Raw genomic sequence first — 21,056 nt, forward strand, 5'->3', positions numbered from 1 at the left:
TTCACACATGCTGAGCTGCAAATCTTGCAGTCATGCATCCAATACAGAGCACATATTTTTGATAATTTGAAGCAATCACAAAAATTGCCTGCACATATGTTTTGCCTCTCCTAGGAGAAATATACAGACTGGACTACAAAAAACGCAGTAACTGAGGGAGCTAAAAACCACCCGAAGAGTTATAGATACAACTCCCTTACAGATACCTGCTACTCTAAAACAAAAATTCTTCTTTTTCAAAAGAATAATTTGTCTTCATCCTGTGTAAGCATCAGGCATTTTTGAAACAGAACTCCCATTCAATAAATTGCTCTGCAGACCTTAAAGGCACCGATACTCACAGTCAGGATGTGTGCTCATTTTCACTTAGTTACAATTTGTAAGAACTCCTAGCACTGCTAAAGCAGTCAAATAAATTTACAATCACATTAAAGCAATGTATTACTAATTATGTTTTACTACAATATTTCTTTTTTTGATGAAAAAGAAATCATTGTTACGATAGATATTGATATTACATTAATGAAAAGCTGTGAATTGGGGGACATTTGAAGCCTAAAACTTTCCAGGGAAGATTTCAAGAGTCATTGAATTGAATTGAATTTTAAAAACATCATCAAAACACAAAGTTAAATTATCTGGTTTTTAAGTGTAAAAACTTTTAGCCTGAATTACAAACTCTGCTTTATGTATGGAAATCAATATGGTGTCCTGAAAATATGCATCAACCAGGATGCTAACTGGCATTATAAAAGGGTCTTAAGCTTGTTTACATAGCTGCCTTTAGAAACAGGGCAAGTTTTTAATCAACTTTCTTCTCTTACAAGTAAGTATTTAGGTTCAACATGTATACTGTATTCATATTCTGAATGATTTAGAATAGAAAGCTAACCACATCATGATTTATGAGTGCTTGAAAACATAAAATCAAGCTTTGAGCATAGATTGCTCTAGAGAGACTGGGATTTTCAAGATACACTCCCTAAATGTTAGAAGTGCCCAATTCCAAGCAGCGTTACATCAAGACAATAAATATGAAAAAGTTAAACCACACTTACTTTAAGACTTCTGTATAGCCCTTAGCAGCAGCTACATGAAGTGCTGTACCACCAGATTTTGCATGCCTGACATCATTTATATGGCCACTGTTGAGCCACTGTCTTGCATCTCTTAGCATTATTCGTTCTTCTTCTTTTCGAGCTGATTCTATATCAACCCCTAATTCAGACAGGGAGGGGGAAAGGGGAAGAGAAGACACAAAATATTTAGTTACAATATTTCAATTCAATTATATAACAAATATTATGCCACATTTATATGATACAGTAAAAAAACCCTAAACCTGAATAATGTTCAGAGTTAGATACGATTATTTTTTTGGAAGATGAATTCCAAGGTTATGGAAACGTCCAAAATTGTAAGACAGTTTGCATAGTGCCTTTTTTAACAAAAAGGAGGGGCTGGGTGGACAAAGTATTATAAATAAATAACAATGAAAATCTATCTACTAAAACTCTTCAAACTCATTCTTCTAAGAATGTCTACCATCATACTAATAACCACTGTCACACTAATAACCACTGAAGTGACCTGTTAAAAAAAGAGAAAAATTATATTTTAATTTTCTAAGCACCAAAAACCAAGTCTGTGTTGATGTAGCTGTATACAGTAGAAAACAGCTGAAGTTGTTTTACAAACAGATCTCTATGGGAAGAGAAACAATCTTGCTTCTTAACACTGATGACAAAATGGAGCTATACCTTTCATACTTTCTAAAGCATGAATCACAAACCTCTCACAAAAATAGATAACACTTTGGATATTGCACTTTCATAGCTCTATTAAAAAAACACCCAAAACACTGAAAACTTTTTACAGTATGTCTTACAAAAAAAAAAAATTATACACCGAGGAAAGGGAGAAACACAGTCCATCACCATAATACCTACAAGTATATGCATCAGGTTAAACAAATGGAAATAAATTCCAGACCCTGAAAGGGTAATACAAACACATTATTTGCAAGCATTTTTGTAAGTACTACTTAAAAACATAGCAGGAAAGAGAGCCTGAACTATGCATGAGCATAATTCTAGCTATGATGGCTGAATGGTGACAACTCATAAGGAAAAGCAATTTAGAGATTGTGATCATCAAGAGCACAAGCTGTATCTGGGTTGACCTCTATCTGAAAATCAGTGGCCCAACCTTCAACAAAATGTTTTTATGTGTATGATTTCTCTAATCTTACAAACTGTTATGCAGGGACTTAAGAGATATATACTGTAAAACTTAATGCCAAAGACAATCAAAAGATAAAACTTCACTAAGTACCCTAAAGTAATTGAAGCAAGTTAAACAGTCAGTATTCTGGGGATTTGACTGAACTCCTAGACTCATTCAATTAACCGCCCAGCAAACCATTTTAATCTTGACGATTTAGCTCAAAAAATTAAGAGAATTACATTTTATCAGAAACTGATGAAAAACCATCATCTAGATGCCAAGTCTCCAAGATGCAGGAAGACATACAAGGCTGTTGAAGGACTCAGCAGAGGAAAATGCTGAAAAACTTCCCAAGTATGACAAGAGTCAAGACCAACAACTCTGAATCTATAATACATTGATAGTCACATATTGTCATTCCTCAGGAAGCTCCTACATATTGATATGTGAACTACTAACTTCATAGGCCTGAGCATCTGCTTGCCTTTCAGAATGACATAGCAGTGATCAGCAGATCCTGGGACAATACTCTAGAATACCGTCATCTACACGTCAGTGTTGCCTGCAAAATACTACTATATAAATAAATAGTGTATATTTCATCATCTCTTAGTCACATTTATGTCCATTCCCTTTTTTGTATGCTCAAAGTCCAACTGTGAATCCTTATCAGCATGAGTAACCTTCTCCACCTGAAGACTCTGAAAAAATTCCTATCAGTGTAAAACTGTTATTTACATAGCCGTTTGTTCTGAGGCACTTTGGTATAAAGGAAGAACAGAGCAAGAAGTCATTGCAGATCCTGATCTTGTGAGCTTCTAATGGGTCACATCTAAGCTTACTTTTCAGACAGGCCTAACAACCCAGGTTATTAGGTCAAAATAGCAATGCTTTTGCAGAAAAAGTAACTAATACCCAATACAGACTTCCATTAATATCACAAACTACCGCATTTCTGAAGCCCAAACAAAACACAATGGTTACAGAGGAGTAATGGCTGTATCAATACATTATTTTACAAGACAGTTAATTTTTGGTCATATTTCAACAGAAGAAAGTACCAGAATCTTGCCAATCTAAATAGAACATTCCACATTAATAGCTGGCGTGAAAATGGGAATTAAACTTTGTGGCACAGAAAAAAAGTTGTGCTCTGAGATAAATACAGTTCTCATTATTAACTACAGAAAATGGAATGTAAACAACCTTTATTATACCTTGTATGGGCCTTTCTCCTTCCTTTTGTTTTCCAGACCAGAGGAAAAGAAAGTGCTTATCATCTGTTTCCAACCCTTTCTCCCGACGGCCCATAGATGGCAATGTGCTGCCTCTCAGCTCAGCCTCAGCCACAGCACTCGCTCACATCACCAGTGCACTTAACCTCTCTGGCAGCCTAACAACTTATATCATTAATAATTTATTGCTAAATGCTTCCACTTTTTTTCTGATCAACAAGTGTTACTCAACAGCCCCAAACAGGTTTGAAAACAGTGTGCCATTCAGTGAGCATTTAATGAAAATTCAGCATAAATTTAACTGCTGAATCATTGTTTCAGGACGACTCAGCCATATAAAGGCATGTTTTATAGATACTGCAGGGAAGATCAACCCACTTTTTACTTCATGAAGTGAATGTTTATATACAAATGTAATAGTTTGCATTTTATCCACATAAACAAATCTGAAGTTAAGCAATACATCTGGGAGAGTCTTTTTACATTACCTATAATTAAGAATGAGGAACATGTGTTTCTCCTTAGAGCAGGAGGAGTGACCACTCTGATAGTTACTGAATAAATAGCTACCAGACTGAACCCCTGATTCACCTCACATCACCTCTCCCCACTAAGTCACCTCCTGAGAATGTTTCCTATAATTCAAAATAACTGCTTAAGCAGTTAAAAATAATTTTAAGAGGACATCTGATGATCAATAGCTAAAAAAGTCACTTCAAATCATTATACGTGTAACCCTACACGAGCCCTGAGGAGAGACAACATTTAAAACTGGCCAAGGCTGGCCAGGACTAAAGCCACATCTCTTTCGAGTCTGCTGGTTATCACCAGCGCAAATGAAAACTTTACTGGTAAAGGACAACTTCCACAACTCTGTGTTGAAACACTGCAGAGTAGAAACATGACAAGTCACAATGGGAAACTAAATAATATTTTGGATGAAGCTAAATGATTTTGAGAATTGCAGTAGCCCCTATATATACATGGGACTGACCAATGCAAAACATATTAGTTGTATGGAGGAACAACAAAACGAGTCCTTGATAAAGAGTTTTTTTATAACACACAAAGTAGTTTAACCATAGGGAGTGCAAACATAACTACTCTGGAATAATTTCCAAAAAAACCCTGATTCTGTTATCTGTGAAGTGTTTGTAACTGAGTCAAAAAAATCTTTTTATCTTACTTGAGCATGCAATTTACCTTCTCACAAATTACTAAACTAAGGTAGGTTTTAAGCTTAAAAAATAATTAGCCAATAATTTTCCACTGAAGATTAGGGTGGAAAAATATTTTCCTAACTATCAGAGTGGTACAGCTTCAGTTACAGGATAGCTATTCCCTTAGCTCACAATTCCTGCACAGTCCACTATGTCAAGTCATTCTATTTGCTCAGCAGGACACAAGAAGACACATGAAAAGGCACCTGACCCTTGGTGCAATTTAGAGGTGCAGCATGTGGGGATTAGAATGACTAAAGGAAAACAGACACTGGATAATAATACTAGAAAATCTTTATTCTTTAACAGCCAACACTCATTACAATAGAACCTGTATAACAAGAAGATTATTTTGTATCACTGACCATCTCCTCTCTAGTCAGATCAGACCTTGGGAGCTGAATACTAAAATAGGATGAGGAAACATTGCAGATCCTTCCTTTTATTAAGCCTGTAATGTCACACAGAACTGAACTGTATTGTATTCTATGATTTATTTTTCTGGATTTAGTGTCTCTAGAGGCTTCCGCATTTTGTTCTGTAATAAGACATGTCCTTAAAATACAGCTTGATAGCTGCCAAAGATTTGGCATAAGTATAAATTGATGATTTACAGAATGCCAAGTAGCTGAGTAGTCTGTTTCGACATTTCCTATAAAAATGTAAGGCCTGCAAAAGCAGCAAAAAAGGAGACATAACAAGTGATTCTCCGCGGATTTCTAACAGGAACAAACATCAAATATCATCACTTAAATCTGAAATCACGACGAACCTGACCGATCTTTCCAAGCAATTTTTTGCCACCAAACAACTCTGCCAAGATGTAGGAAGCCAAATTTACAGCATTAACACTGCAACACAAAAATTAAACTACAGTGAACGCAAGAATAAATACATGAAAGGGTTGCAAGGCAAAAATGTTATGGAAAATGCCTACTTAATTTTCCCACTGCATATTTTACCTACACAGAGATAGGATATTTTGTCACCCAGGCTTGTTTATTTTCAAAATAAATAGGCTGGTCTTCCATTACACTTAACACTGAGCCAGGGCTGATCATTCCACAGACCCCACTGTTAACTTGCATTATCAAAACTGTGGCAATGCTTTATTTGATTTGAAGGAGTATATCATATGGAAGAAATACAAATTATCTCACTGCTAGAGGGATAATTATATTCAGCTACATGTAGCTGAATAGCCAAAGATGAAACTGTCACAATGCCTCACTGTTAATTGCACATTAAGAGAAACAATTAGGTTCCTATTTTAGAGCTATTAACTTCTCTAGCCACAACACACACAATTATGCACTTTTTAAGTCATTCTGATAATGACTAAATAATCTTTTTTAAATGTAACAGTAACACAAAAATTTATGTAATATCTATATGCAAGCTAGAATGCCGTCAAAGGTGCATAATTAAAACCTTATTGCTGAGACAACTGTCTCATGATTTAGTAAGATATCCACTGTAAGTTCACATCCAGATTCATACCCTTCCTAGTCCATTCTCATCCACAATCATGAAATATTTCTTTTGATTTTATTTCCGCACATAAAAGCCCTCAGTTCCTATGTCTTCAAACACAAACTTCGGAGGAGGGATAATGCATGCCTTCTTCCCTGCTTCCGTGAAACAAGCAAGCAAACCAACTGCCATAGAAATGCAAGAGGAAGGAAAGTAGGTTGTCCATACCACGTGAAATTTAGTATTTAAAAAACAGCCTAAATTATTCCTTTAGAAGATAATAGCTACAGTATGGGAACACGTACCTTCTTCTCAGATTTATAAGACAGTACCCTACACAGTTTACAGTAAGCTTCAACTGTGAAACATGTAAACCTCTCTGAAATTTTCAGTGCTGTGGAGTGCTAATTTTACAATTGGGCTGCTCAAAATAATTTAATTAAACTTGCAAAAGAATAAAAATTAGTGTTGTTCTAATTGGTAATGTTGAATATCCACATTATAAAAATTAATGTAAAATCCTACAAAGCAAAGTATTTCTTTTAAAATGCAGTAAACATATAAAAGAGAGATTTTGGAGTTCATTCTCTAAACAATTCCATTTTCATAAAGAGCTACTGCAGTCATTTAGTATCGCTCATCAGTAAAGCCAAGCATTTCAAGAACAACCTTAAAAAATCTAGGCTGAGGTGAATTCCAGAGACAACTCTCAAGCAAGACTGACAGTACTATCAGAAAAGAGAACAACCAATAGAGAAATGGTAATACAGACAAAAAATACACACAACTGTCTAATGTGATGTTCATTGTGTGTTACCTGTAAAAACAGCTAACCAAATTTCTGTTACCACTACAAATTAACTGAATCAAAGCCTTTGGAAATCCACTCTCTACTTCTGCGTATCAGTAGGTATCTCTTATTTCCCTGCAGATCATGTCTTCCAGTTTCTTTTCACCATTTGCTTTCAGCATTGAATTGGTTGAGGCATATAAATTAAAACTGGGCAAAGCCTGAAATAATTAGGCTTTAAATTAGGCTGTTAAATTATGTAAATCTGTTTTAAGAGATAGACACCTAAACACTATACATTCTATATTGACCAACTCTCTTTAGAAAAGAAATTGACTTTAACAGTCACAATTTAGCCGAAGTTTTCAAAAATACATTTAGTGTCCATAAATACAACCACCCTTCTGTATTCAACATTACCTTGTCTATTTACTTCATTCTGAAGCAGCTCTTCCATTGCCTCTTCTTCAGCAATATCTAATGGGGTGTCTCCTTCACTATTTACAGCTCCTACATGTGCTCCTTGACTAATTAAATACCTGCCAATAGACAAAGAAAAAAACCCCGTAAATAACACAGCAAAGCTGACTCAAAAAAACCCAAAAAACCAACATTTCAGCCACAAGGATATCATATGCACACATACAATTAATAGAAACATTTATACTGGGTGTAAGTACAAACCCTTTTGACTGTCTGCAACCTATGAATACCTGCATGTCTTTTCATCCTAATTCTCATCAATACAAATAGCCTTCTGGTGACAGTTTGCCACAAAGACTCCTGACATGTTTCATACATACCTGAAACAACTGAAAGAAGACAATGACTAGATAATGACCAAAAGTGATGACAAGGTGAACAGGGATGGAACCACCAATTCCTGTGACCTCCTCTAATTAAACCACTTTTCCTGTAACTCAGTGGCACATACAGTATGCCAAAATGATTACTCCTGATCTCTTCAGCAGCTTCTTAAAGTCAATAAAACCAAAACTACATCTCCTTCTAAGTATCATAAGGTCAGCTTCTGGTGGGGAAGGAGGCAAGGGGGAGAAAAAAACCAGGGCTTTACACATTTCAATCCCATTATGTTTTCTTATTTAATATGTTACTGTCTCAGGAGTCAAGAACACAAAATTCTCAATTTCCAATTACATCAAAGGATCAGTTCCAACAATAGGTCACAAAAGTATTATATTATTTAACAGTATTAAACCATAAGCATACGAAATTATTGAAAAGCTACAATTAATGAACAATTAAAATTGATCGAGTCTTGCAGCTTCTGACCATAATATTTCCATTTACCTGAAAAATTCAATACTTTGAGCCATGACAGGAGTCAAGACAAGCAACAAGCTGCAAACACACCTCCTGTCTTCCACAGCTTAATTCATATATTCCATATATTTGAGAAAAAATAAAATCAGGATATACTGAAGAATCAATCATCTGTCATAATAGGTGTACAAAATAAAGAGTGCTTTCCTACCTTCACTATTACAGAATGCCAAATTATGCAGGACACAATCACAAAATGAATCCAACACTAATACAAACACCTTGAAGTACTTTATTGCTGCCTTAACATGTGCCAATCAATTATCATCCTAGATAGCTAGAATCTGTTATCTTTAATCAATAACTCCGAATCTAACAGTCTCATATATCTGTATTTTTTAATGTATCACTTAACGAGTACTTGTTACTAAATCTCTGTAATTATGTCAAGAAGTGGTAAGAACTAGTAGATCACAAAATGAAAACTAATTCCCAGAAAGGCCGCTATTATCTCCTAATATATACATCATCAGTTGCTACCAACAACTTTGATGCTGGTAAAATATGCTGGTTTTATACTGTTCTTCTTGAAAGAGTGCTGTGCTCTAACTCTGACCTCCTTCCTTTTAAGAGATTGGAGGAATGAAAAATTAATACAGAGGAACAATGTTTCTCAACAATACTAGCAGTATTAACAGTGAAACAGCCTCCCAGGTCACAGATCAGGTAATACAGGGGTTTGCTAAACAGGCAAAAACAGCACTGGGGAAATAACTCTCTTACAAAGTAAAAATAAGTCAACCACTTACAAAAATATCTTTATTAAAAAATCCAAGTGAATAATAATGTTCTTTCAATGTTATGTTCAAATACAGACAGGAAAAAACCATTTTAATGTATTTCCATATAATACCTCTAGCAGAAAATTAAACCACTTCTCTAAGGAAAATACATAGCTCATGGAAGCAGTTGTATTTGGTCAACTGAGTCAACGTAGATATGATAAAAGAAGGAATGCATAAAAAAGTGTAGGGAATGAATAAAAGGCTAGCATGGCATTTTAAAGAGTTATTATTGTTATAGATGGACAACATCACCATCAATCGATCCTTTAAAGCAGACTTCAAAATGAAGCTGTTTACAGATCAAAATCAGCAATGCTAGGGGATTAGTAGGGTTGGACAAGTAAAGTTATCTGATTTTCCTTCTGCAGGTGCTTACAGGGCTTTGGTTTTCCTGGGTCAGCAAAGCAAGCATAGGTGAACGTGCTCTGAGTTCACAGGATTTAAAGGGATGGAAGAAACACAACAATGATGAAAGGCAGCACACTCCTTGCCAAAGAAGTGAGGACACACTTTTCCCAGCCTTCCTTCAGCCACTTCAATTAGGCCCTTCCACTGCTATCCCTCTTAAAATATTAACAGTGATCCTCTCAGGAAAATTAAGTGAAAGAACATTATTTACGATAAACCAAGTAACTCAAATTCCAACTATTTTAAAGACATCTTTTAATGTGTGTAACCTTTTTTCATTTGATAATGAAATCTACATTTGTTCTGTTTTCCATATCATTCAGATTACCTTGTCCGGTAAAAGTGTATTATGCATTTATTTACTTACAGTACAGCTACTTTCAGCAAAGCAATGACAGGGTTCACATGGTACATGAAGTCAACCTGCTACCTACAGAATCAATGGTTTTATTAGAAACTTAGTGCTACCAATGGAAAGGAGAGGAATAATTTTCCATGTCTAGATAACTTGTCTCTGCATCACATACACAAAGAAAACAGATCTGGTAAACAAGACCAAGCAAATGATGCCCTGACTTTGTAGGGCATAACTGAAGACAGTACCAGAATAATCCTAAGAATGAGAAGATATTGCTCTTTACCTAAGAAAAATATTTCTCGACTGAACTGTATTTCAAACTAAATGTTAATTAAAACTTATATAGTACGACTTCAAATAAAGATGTATTTGACATGTCAGTTACCCTGGTACCATATACTAAAATCTTCACATGCTACCGTGTATAGTTGTGTGTAGGTATGTATGCCTATATTAAGAATTCCATGTTTAGGGAAAAAAACCCAAACAATGTATACAAACAACTGCTTGTATTTTTACCTTTTTAAAGCAGATGTTACCTTCGTCTTGAAGTTTCATCTTTCTAAATTAAGCAAACACAATATAACTTCATTTCCTTGACAGATATTTAATTTATACAGCTACATGTATACAGTGAAAAGGAAATTGAAGCTGTGTAATAAGTCCAGATTCATGCATTTTGAAACCATGTCCATAAAAAGGTCCTTTATGTAAACTTGGAAGCAGCGAAAAAGTAAAAACATGTAAGATTTCCACCATCGTCTACTAAACTTTTTTGGTATAGCACTTGAATTTGTATCTTTTGAAATTCACTTATTCAAAAACAGTCATGTTCAACAGACTACTACAGAAGAAAAAGTCAGAAAATTCAGTGATAATCTGTATAATGTATTGGAAGGTTTTAATTCTAAATCTAAACAGATGGCAATGAAACAGTAGTTTGATTCATACCATCCTGTTTTATTGAGTTAAAGCTTTCAAGTGTTAACACTGAAGCTAAAGGTATCACATTTAGACTCTCGGGATCTAAATACAGAGAACTGTAAGTATCCCAGGAATACTAGGAGACACAAAAGCAGCAGAAGAAAAGAAAATAACTCCTGATACTTTTGTCCTGATATTTCCATGACAAGGATTATGCAGTCTGGGTAAGACTGGAAGAAGAAATTTGCTTTGCAATAACATTGCTTTATGAAGGCAAATATATTTCTAACTGAATTTTTTCTTCTAGGAGTCACTGCTATATACTCCTCAATAGCTACTGAAAACTGAAATTAACTACTTTGAAAAAAAAATAAAGCAAACATTTATTTTTCTAGAGTTATTACGAAACCCATATACTCTCCTATCCTTTAGTGAGAAATATATTTTTATATCACGAATAAAGAGCTGGAATTCGGGTATATCTGAGACAATAAAAACCAACCCTCTGAAGTTACTGTACAAAAGCTAAACAGTCCACACCACAACCAGTCCCAGAAACTGGAAATAAAAAATTTATCTAGCAACGTGGCCTACATTCTGAATTTTAAAAAATCCCAAACCAATAAAGAACCCTTACAACTGGACTTTGTGCGTGTGTACATCTATTAACAAAATGCATATATAGACAAAAAGAGAGGAAAACACCTCTCTCTGAAGACACTTTATATACAAAGTTGAGTCATATCTCTGAATTTAGAACTTAAGAATCTGGAAGATGCTCAAACTTGGATAACAGCATACACTGCAGACAGCATTTTCATATTATTTATCTCAGCACCAGAAAGAGGGGCATATGTTTACATTCGAACCTTGGCCCAGTTCACAGGATCTGGAAACAAGTTTGCAAAGGCATTACAGATATAATTAACTGGAAGTACTGGCTGAACCTGAAGGTCACCAGAAGGGTGGAAGGCACAGGGAAGGGCAGAGAAGTGGCCATTACAAACTGCTTACTGAGCTCATTGGAGACTCACTAGTGCAAACACAAGTGGTCCCATCAGACTGTTCACAGGACTGGACAGCAGTTCCTGACTCCTAACATGTGATGAGAGGCACCTGCCTAAAAAAATGTTACACATACATTTAAAATAAACATGCTCAGTGTGTCCTTCCTGGGAAACAAGGCCTAATTGCCAGTGGGGGGCCCAACTTATAGCACAACTGCCAAGAACTTTCAACTAATTAGCTAACATTTAAGATTTCAGCTAAACCCAGCTGGTTTAAAAAAAATTCATACATGTTGGAGTTCAAATTAATTCCATTAGTATCTTAACTGAATGATAGTAAGGAGGCAGAGGGAAAATGTATCACTGTATTCATGCAGCTGTGTAAACCCTCATATGAAGAAACAAACAAGGAAAAAAATTAAAACCTGATGATTTTGGAACATGCATTTTAATTGTTTTTTTTGTTGTTGTTGTTTTTTTTAAAAAAAGCCTTTCAGAATTGTTTCACTATTTTTCCTTTTTTTGGTTGTTGTTGTTGTTGGTTTTTTTTTTTTAAATATAAAGTATCAATGCACTTATAAAAGAACATCTTTGTAAAACACCCATATTACTGGTAAAAATACATTTGCAATAACTCTAGCCAAACAAGTAGGCCTCCAAGAGACACTTAACAAATCAAAATATAAAATGTGAACATTACTATTTTCAGTTTTTTTTAAAAGTTGAAGAACACTGAAACTGTAAAACTTGATCCTTCTCAGACCTTCTATTGCTTTAAATGTCTGGGAATATTTCTTAAAATATTTTCTAACTGTAAAATAGTTCTACTCTGATCTCCTAACAATGTTTTTATTAACTCAGACAAGGTAGAAATGCAAACTCAAGATTACTTGTCATTTCCAAATGTAGTTTTGTTTTGGTCTGGTTGTATCAGTTTGGGGTTTTATTTGGTATTTAACTTTCATCAAAAAATAACACTTATAGGCCAGGTAGGAAAAGGTATACATACTTGTATGGACAACATATTAAGAGATAGGATTATAACTTCTATATGATTCTTGAATTACAAGGACGCACTTCTCAAAATAAGACATGGAAGAAAGGCCTGGTCTTTTTATTTTTCTTGAATGTCTTAAAATAAGACAAACCTGAAGTAAATCCAGCAGCATTAGAGTAACATTATGCTAAATTCTGTTGTGGTACACAGTATAGAATATGCCCCGTGCCAGTGGGCAAGCCCCATGGAAAACATACAGTTGGCTGAACAGGTATGAACAGCCAGTGTGCAGCCACTCCTCAATCACTCCCTCATGCACCCTCACATTGTTGCATTCACTTTTGAACATGTAATTCGAACCCCAGATAAATGTAATGACAAAAAAGAAAAAAAAAAACAAAACAAAACAAAACCCACAACTTCATAGTTTTGTAAACCTATGTTGTAATCCCTATAAGCATTTGGAGGAGAGTGTTAAAAGGTGTGCAACATGAGGCAGGCAAAAGCAGGTCTCACCAGGCGCAGAAGAGCCCTGCCTGCCTGGGCAGGGACCCCTCAAACAGCCCCTGCTCTGCACCGCCGGGGACCCCCCTCGCCCCCTGGAGACAAAACCAACAGGTAACTTTCCTCAACCCTCTTTCTCCACAGCTGAGGTACTACGGCAGTTCTCTCTTCTGAATCTATGATTTATAAAAGAAAATGAAGGTTCCAAATTCAGCATTGGAACCAAAACTGGAGAAATTCAAGTGGGCTTAGAATCCTTTCTCCTGTATAATTTTAAGACCAAAGGAGAAAAAATCAAATTGAAAAACAAAGTCAAACTTGCAGGGATGTCTTATTCAGGCACCCCGCAAAATGCCATCCCACACTGTCAGTCACTGCTGTGCCTCAACATTCTGCCTCTGAGCATTTAAAACTGAACAGAGACTGGCACAAGAAAGACAGGCTTCTGTGATGGCATTTAAATTTAAACCAAATCATGAAAAGACTCAGCCGCTTCTAAGGTTATGCTGCTTTGCAAAATCCAGAAGACTCTCACTCTTCCTCTTCTGAAAAAAAAAGAGTTCTGCAGCACTTTTTAAAAAGGAATGCTCCTCCCATAAGCAGTATCATCAGCAAGTAACTATGCAAAGCACCAAGTTAAATCAGACCAATTAGGGTTATTTGGCATAACTAGACAATTATTTACTCTGATACATGAGTGATGAGTTTAAGGCAGCTAATATCAGCAAGAGACCTGAGGTAAATTTATGATTTTTTTCTTGCAGAACACAAACCCCAAGAATTTCTGATAGCTAGAGATGCTTAAAAAAATAATAACAAAAAATAGGTGAGAAACAAATGGCCAAAAGATTTTAAGCAAATAGAAGGAGACGTTTATTTTCAATTTTCTTCAGGATAATCCAGACTAAAGCATTTTTTCTAAATAATTAACCAGTTTGCAAAGACTTTTTCATGTCCTTCAATATGCAATACCTCTTGCAGATAGCATCAAATCCAGCTTCTGATTCTCTCCTGTGAAACTCTTATAAAAGGCATCTTGGACTGACACACATCTTTGCTTCAAAATTGTCAAATACTCCCAAAGTTATCAAACAAACAAAAAAAAATCTTCCTATGTAAACACCACTTTCTATCACTTCTACATATTGCATCTACCGAAAAAATATATTTATGATTAGGAAGCTAACACTCCATAACATACCAACACACCACTGAATTTTGCACATAGCTGGCTGTTCCCAGCCTCCACTGCTACTTGTCTGCCCAAGGAAGCACACTAAGTAGAATCCCATCTGTCTTCCTTTTTGGTATGCAGGAGCATAAAAGAACCAGTGTAGATAACAGTATCTGGTTAGTTTTAGTCCTCTTGTGCTCCAAGAAAGCTCTGAAAGAAGCCAGCTCTAGAAATACTTGTACGTAGCTGGCCAGCTAAACTAAATATTGCAAAGATGGAAAAGGAAAAATTCCTACTTGCAGCATCTGAAAAGCAACTAAGCCTTCATATTTTGCCTTATCCATATAGAGGGAAAGACATTTGAGAGGTGGCAGAGCAACGTTTAGGTGGAAATAAACAGTGAGCGAAGCAAGTAAAGTCGAAAACACGAAGAAAGCCATATAGGGAAACATATGGCCTATTCCAAAAAAAGAACAAACTGAAAACCAACCAACCACAAAAAAACCTCCAAATGAAGCAGCACCCAAGAAAAAACTGAAGAGGAGCCTGACATTGCCAGGAGGAATACAGGGCAAAAATTTCAGCAGGAATGAAATGAAGCAAAACAAGAAGTATTTTTAAAGTGCATATCAAATTTTAAAGTGCATTTTTCATGATGCACTTCATGAACGAGCGTTCATTTTGAAGCTTGCAGCATATTGTGCAAAAGTGAAGGCTGAGTATGAAAAATGTCTCACTGCAGCTGCAGAGGTCATAGTGTAACTCCAGCTGACAACACTATGCTTGGAATGCTTTCCCATAGCAAGTCCCCAAACATTTGTGGTGATTTACCTAACCGTCATCAAGGTGAACAATTGGGATTGACTTACAGTAGTTGAGGAGAAGAGGTAACAGCAGCATGGAGGCAGAAGAGGAGGAGGGAGAAGGAAGACCATGCTGCTTCCCACTTTCCTCAGCTAACAAGAGGTGATCTCACCAGCAGCTCACCATGCCTCCTGCCATATGCCAAAAGCAGCATTGCTATATTTGGGTATGGTAGCATGACAAATAATGATTTTACCTGTTGACTTCTATTTCAGCAGAAGTTATGAGTATGGATTCAACAGGCTTGTTTTTCTCCAAAAGCCACATCATTGCATTTATAGCAGAAAAATTTAAACCAAGATCAATTCTTTTCCTGTGTTAAACAGATCTTAGCATATACATAACTACTATATCACAGAACTTACCTTACTTGTAATTATATTACATAACAATATAGCAAGCAGACCTCTCTGTAAAGCAACATTACTATCACAGTGCAGTTTCTAGCATCACTCAGTAGTACTGAACTTAGTCTGACCCTCATTTAGATACCAGCAGTCTGCACTTCATAGCAATTGTTTACATGTTCAGTCTGCTTTGAATTTCCTTGAAATCAATCTTCTTCCAAAAGAAAGTCCTACTCTTCATTCAAATTTGATAAGCAGTATCTTGTCTTCAATAAAGATGTTTCAAATAATTACTTTGTTATACTTTTTTTCTTGTCAAATGCACTGCTTATAGAAAACCCTCACACTTCTGTGTCTTAGTGTCTGAATTGTATCCAAAAAACCCACTTTCATCAATGCACAGCAGCTCTTACGTGTCTAGAGACACCATGGCTACATCTACATGCATTTTAGGAGAACTCAAACACCTTCTATCCTGCTGCCTCAGTCAGGGATAAGACTACAAAAACACCCACAGATTATGATCATTTGCACTGAAATGACGCAGTTTAGGATAGACAACAAAAGACATGGCTTTAAGACAGGATAAAGAGGTCATAAATTGTTTTAGTCTCACTAGAAAGTCTACTGTATGTGTCAGAATAGGGTCAAACTTGCAACAGATAAAACCACTCAAGTAAAAAGCTGAAAGAAAATTAAAACTGAGATGCAGAGAAGTGACAATCTATAACACAGCCTTATTTTCTCCAAGAACACAATCCTCAAAATCAACTTTGGAGCGAGTTAAATTATTTTTGCATCACATAACTCAATAAATACTATATTCAGTGGTCAACAGCACTAATAATTCCATAGATTCCACAGCCTACAGAGGATCTGATCACCTCTGTCATATAGCAATTTTGAATAGGTTGATGAGGCCCTCAAATGTGACAGTACACCATACTCACCAAGCCTTTGTGCAGTTCAGAACTTAGTTGCTTGTGTATATAATATACCTAGAGCTGTTATCCCATGTCCTAGTCCTACCTAGAAAATAGGAACTTACTGGTGACAATGGGCAGTTACAAGCTATCAGCCAGGAAGGACCTGTGAGTTGGTTTCTTGTGAGTCTATACAATCTCTCAGGTTTCCATATCTATCACTTTTCTGTTCATGTTCTTTTCCATACTTACCACCTTCAACTTCAGAATTCAGATATAAGGCATCTACTTTAAATTGTTCTCAGAATACCAATAAAATCAATGTTTTGTGAGAAACAAGTAAGATCTCTCCTATTTCACTTCTCAAAGCATGATGGTTTTTTTAGACATCAGCTCCATTTTCAAAATCTTTTTCAGCCAAATATTAAGACTGCGCTGAGCATTACAATGGGCACCAGTCCCTTGACCTTTCACTAGATTGAATGAACTGTTAAACTGCATTAAAATAAAAAAAGATCTTTCCCATTAAATCGTGTTCCTGAGGAAGATATCTCTGAACTTAATTTCTATTACATTTACCCTTAGAAGAACAGGAACACTTACTAAATAATAATACACTAACTAAAAATATTGAGGGTGACAAGTAGAGATGCATGCAGTAAGCCAATCTGAAAGAAGGCAGCTACAGAGCACACACTTGGTACATTCTACAGTGACCAGCTCTCCTTGACTCCCTCACCTGAACAAACAGGTATGAAAATCGGTTAAGTGCTATGGTTTCCTCTAACCCATCAACCATATTTTTTTGTTGTGTATTTCTGTGTATTTCTGTGTATTTCTGTGTATTTCTGTCAGCTGGATTTTATCTACACATCAGATCACAGCTACACAGTAGAAAAGATTAAACTCTACCACATAACAACATGATTTCAAAAAGGGAACTTCACCATCAACCTTAACAATTTCATTAGCATGTCATTATTTTTAGGACATACTTATATGCAGCAAAAACATGCTGGAAACAGGACACTGCCACGTACATCTTCATAAAAGAAAATGCCAACTGATACTACTTCACTGATCTTCTCCCAGTCTGTCCACTATTTTATCTAAGAGAATTTAGCTTTATCCTTGCAGATAACTAATGCAAGTTTGGAGAAGGAGGAACTTTTATGTTGCACAGAGCATCACACTTTTGACTGGGGGGAGGAGGAGACTATGGGACACATTTTTTCCCCAGTCTGTTTTTCCAGAAAGAAGGCAACAAATGGAAATTAACTGTAACAGTTTTCTAAAGCCTGCAGTGACCTTTTCCCAGCTCTCAAAACAAACACTGCAGCTTTACCAACATCAACTTGTGAAAGTCAGTCATTCTTCTAGAAGAGATATTTTTCCTTGGCTGGGAATTTATCTTCTTTCGTTGTTTTTATTTTGTCACATGACTTGTTTTACCCTTCTAAAGTCTTCTTCTCATTTTCTTGAGTGGGTTGTATGACATTTCATCTGTGCTTCCTTTTACATTTAATTCTACACCTCCAATTAACATTTCCTAGTATTTAAATAAAACATTTTGGATCCTGACAAAATCATCCCTTTACCTTACAGCATCTCTGTAAGACCAAACCCCACATCAGTTTGCATCATCAGTTTGCATGTGGTTTACCTCAGACCACAAGCTTTACCTTGTTGTTCAAAAATCCAAATTTCCAATTATTCTCCAAAGATCCATATCTGAACATATCACTTCCTACTCACTTAATTAAATCCATAACTCGTAACCAAGCTGAAGGAGATAGGAGTCATCCCTGACATTTTTATTAGTGTGCTTTGCCTAGGTAATGTTTTGCTCTTTAGGATTAAAATGGGTTACAGCAAAAGAGTTTAGATTAAAAACTCACTAATAAGTAAGAAACAGCTTCAGATGATGAAGTTATTAAAACTTTGGGAGTAGATGGATTAAAAACAACTGCTTTGAAACATACTTTCTGGCACTAACACCCTCAGATATCATGGAAGAACACTGAACAGTACCAAGTGGTTCAGGCTCATGAGCTGGGAGATGAACCATGGGACTCCACCACTGAACAGGCACCTCTGCTCAGTCAGGCTTCTGATCAGAAGTACAAGATATGTCTGAAAAGCAGCTTAGACATTTTTTTTTTACCTGCATATCTACGCCAAGTGCTGCTGGCAAGCCAGGTCAGCTCAGCGATCCAAAAGAGAATAAAGCCTCCAAAGCCCCTGAAGGCTATTTTTATGCTATAGTTCCCACATTGTTGTGTGATCATTAGATAACACAAGAGAGAAGGTGGAGCAGGCAAAACCAAGGGAGGAAGTGAGTATCTGCCTGTTTCTGCAATAGTCTCAAGTTAGATCACTCTAATCATGTTGTCAAACTCCACTGAATTCTCTTGACTAGCTGTTGCCAGACGAGCACTGGTCCTGTACCACAGGCAGGAATCACTACCAGGCAGCACCCAAGGCAATTAGAGCTGTAAGAAAACCACCTATCACTGAACATCTAGATATCCAACTATAGGTTTGCAGGATTGTCTCGAAGTCCTCTGTCTATCAGACAAGGATCACTCATTTAGTCTTAATGGACTGTTACTAAAATAGGGAGATCCTGGGACAATGGTTTGCAAAGGCTTCAGCAAACCAGTTTGGCTGGGTTCACTTTCAGGTGTCTGGAGTCTGGAAGAACAGATGGGCGTGAGCAGCAAGCCTGTGGTCACACACAAGCCTGTTAATGTCTGCTTTAAATATTAGGGGAAGGAAGGGATATATAACATAGGAAACTTTGGACAGAAAGGAAAAGTGGGTGTTTTACAGCAGCAGTTGGTCAAACTACTGTTCTCTTCCTAAATAAACTGACTGAGAAGACTCTGAACTTGAGATGCTTTTCTGATTCTGACTGTAATCATATACTTCAGCCTTCAAAACCTCTTATATAAAAAAGGTGTATTTTGAAACTGTCTTAGGATTTGTATGAGTATCAACCTATGGGTATCAATCATGCTTCTCAAACATAAAAGCTACCGTAAAGAGCTGGTCCAAGTATCCAGTTAACATCAAGCCCATCTCCAGACATAAGATCTCCAAGGAGAATAAAAGTAGAGCAAATACATGCTACTTTTCATATAACAAGGAGAATAAAAGTAGAGCAAATACATGCTGCTTTTCATATAACACCTTTCCACCTTCATGGACTTTCTCAATCAGATTCCATTTGTATGTATGTATTCCACTTTAATATTTTTTCAACATATCCACCCTCCATGGATTTGTCATCCCTTGAACCCATGAGGAATTTTAGAATCTACAGCACCATTTGTCAAACTGTTTGTAATACCTACTGCATGAAGGTTTGAAAATGCTATTCCTTCAGCAGACATTTCTCTCCCCCTTAAGTTTTTGGGTGTTTTTTTGCAACAAAACTGTAACTGTCACTGACTTCATGTTAGTTTTGAAAAACACTTTTCTTACACTTCTTGGAAGATGCATCCTTCATTCTGGGTAAAATGAAAAAGCATTTCTATTTAAGTAGTATAACTCTATAGTAGCCTCTGAACAGTTCAAAATACATCAACTACACACTCACAACTAGGCAACCTACAAAGCCCATAAGAAAGTAATTTTAACACAAACTTTAATTATTGAAGAAAAGAGAAATTTCTACTATTTCAGATTCTTCCTTCTCTGATGCAATACATAGCAGAGAAATAAAAAAGTAAGCATTTTAAACTTGGTTCTTAAATGCCACTTTGTACTATTTTGCCCTCCCCATTACATTTTTTGCATTCATAAAAAGTTATTTATTTATTCCCTGATGCTGAAATAATATATGAACTTTTCAACCACAGAAGAGATCTATCAGATAAAATAATTCATTTTACACAAGAAAACAGTCGTATAAAGGTAAATTTAAGGGTCCTACCCATTAAACAGCATCTTAAAGAATACACACAAAATTTCTGTTCAAGTCCTGCATTCAAGTTAGTTTCTTTTCACGTAACTATAATTCTACAAAGCATTTAATGTTGACTTCTTAATTTACACTAACACATTAGTAAAAAAAAAGCTCGCTTGGGTAAATCTTTCTGTGTATAAAAATATGGAGAACAGAAAAGAGAACATACTCTACAAAATCCACCTGTTATGGAAATGTTAAAGAATTTTGATTTAAAACATGTTCATACTACAATTACCTGCAAGGTGATTTACATAATCATAAATGAGATGAACAGCAATCTAAAGAGACAATTCTAAAATTAAAGTATTCAAAGAATTTCCAGTAAGCTGAAACACTCTCAGAATTTACAAATGTCAGAAGCAACAGAAGCAGTTGCCTTCCATGCCAGAAATTTTACTTTTACAGCACGACTCCCCCTTTGCAAGCAGCTGACATTATTACACACCCAACCATGTTCTTTGCTGTATTTCAATTGAAGTGGCCTTCTATAAGACAAACACTTCT

The 21,056-nt window shown here is 36.0% G+C and overlaps 1 protein-coding gene across 3 annotated transcripts in view; it reads right to left on the bottom strand.

Annotated features, from left to right (window-relative positions):
• Positions 1-21,056, bottom strand: part of PPP1R12A (protein phosphatase 1 regulatory subunit 12A) — a 113,784-nt gene that overhangs the window by 43,260 nt on the left and 49,468 nt on the right. For all 3 annotated transcript variants that reach the window (XM_038155388.1, XM_038155387.1, XM_038155386.1), the window contains exons 3-4: positions 7,365-7,483; positions 1,059-1,218 (exon numbers count right to left, since the gene is read on the bottom strand). In XM_038155388.1, coding sequence (XP_038011316.1) covers positions 1,059-1,218; positions 7,365-7,483 — 279 coding nt within the window. The remainder of the gene's footprint in view (positions 1-1,058; positions 1,219-7,364; positions 7,484-21,056) is intronic.

Source organism: Motacilla alba, chromosome 1A (genome assembly GCF_015832195.1).
Source record: "Motacilla alba alba isolate MOTALB_02 chromosome 1A, Motacilla_alba_V1.0_pri, whole genome shotgun sequence".
Taxonomy (NCBI): domain Eukaryota; kingdom Metazoa; phylum Chordata; class Aves; order Passeriformes; family Motacillidae; genus Motacilla; species Motacilla alba.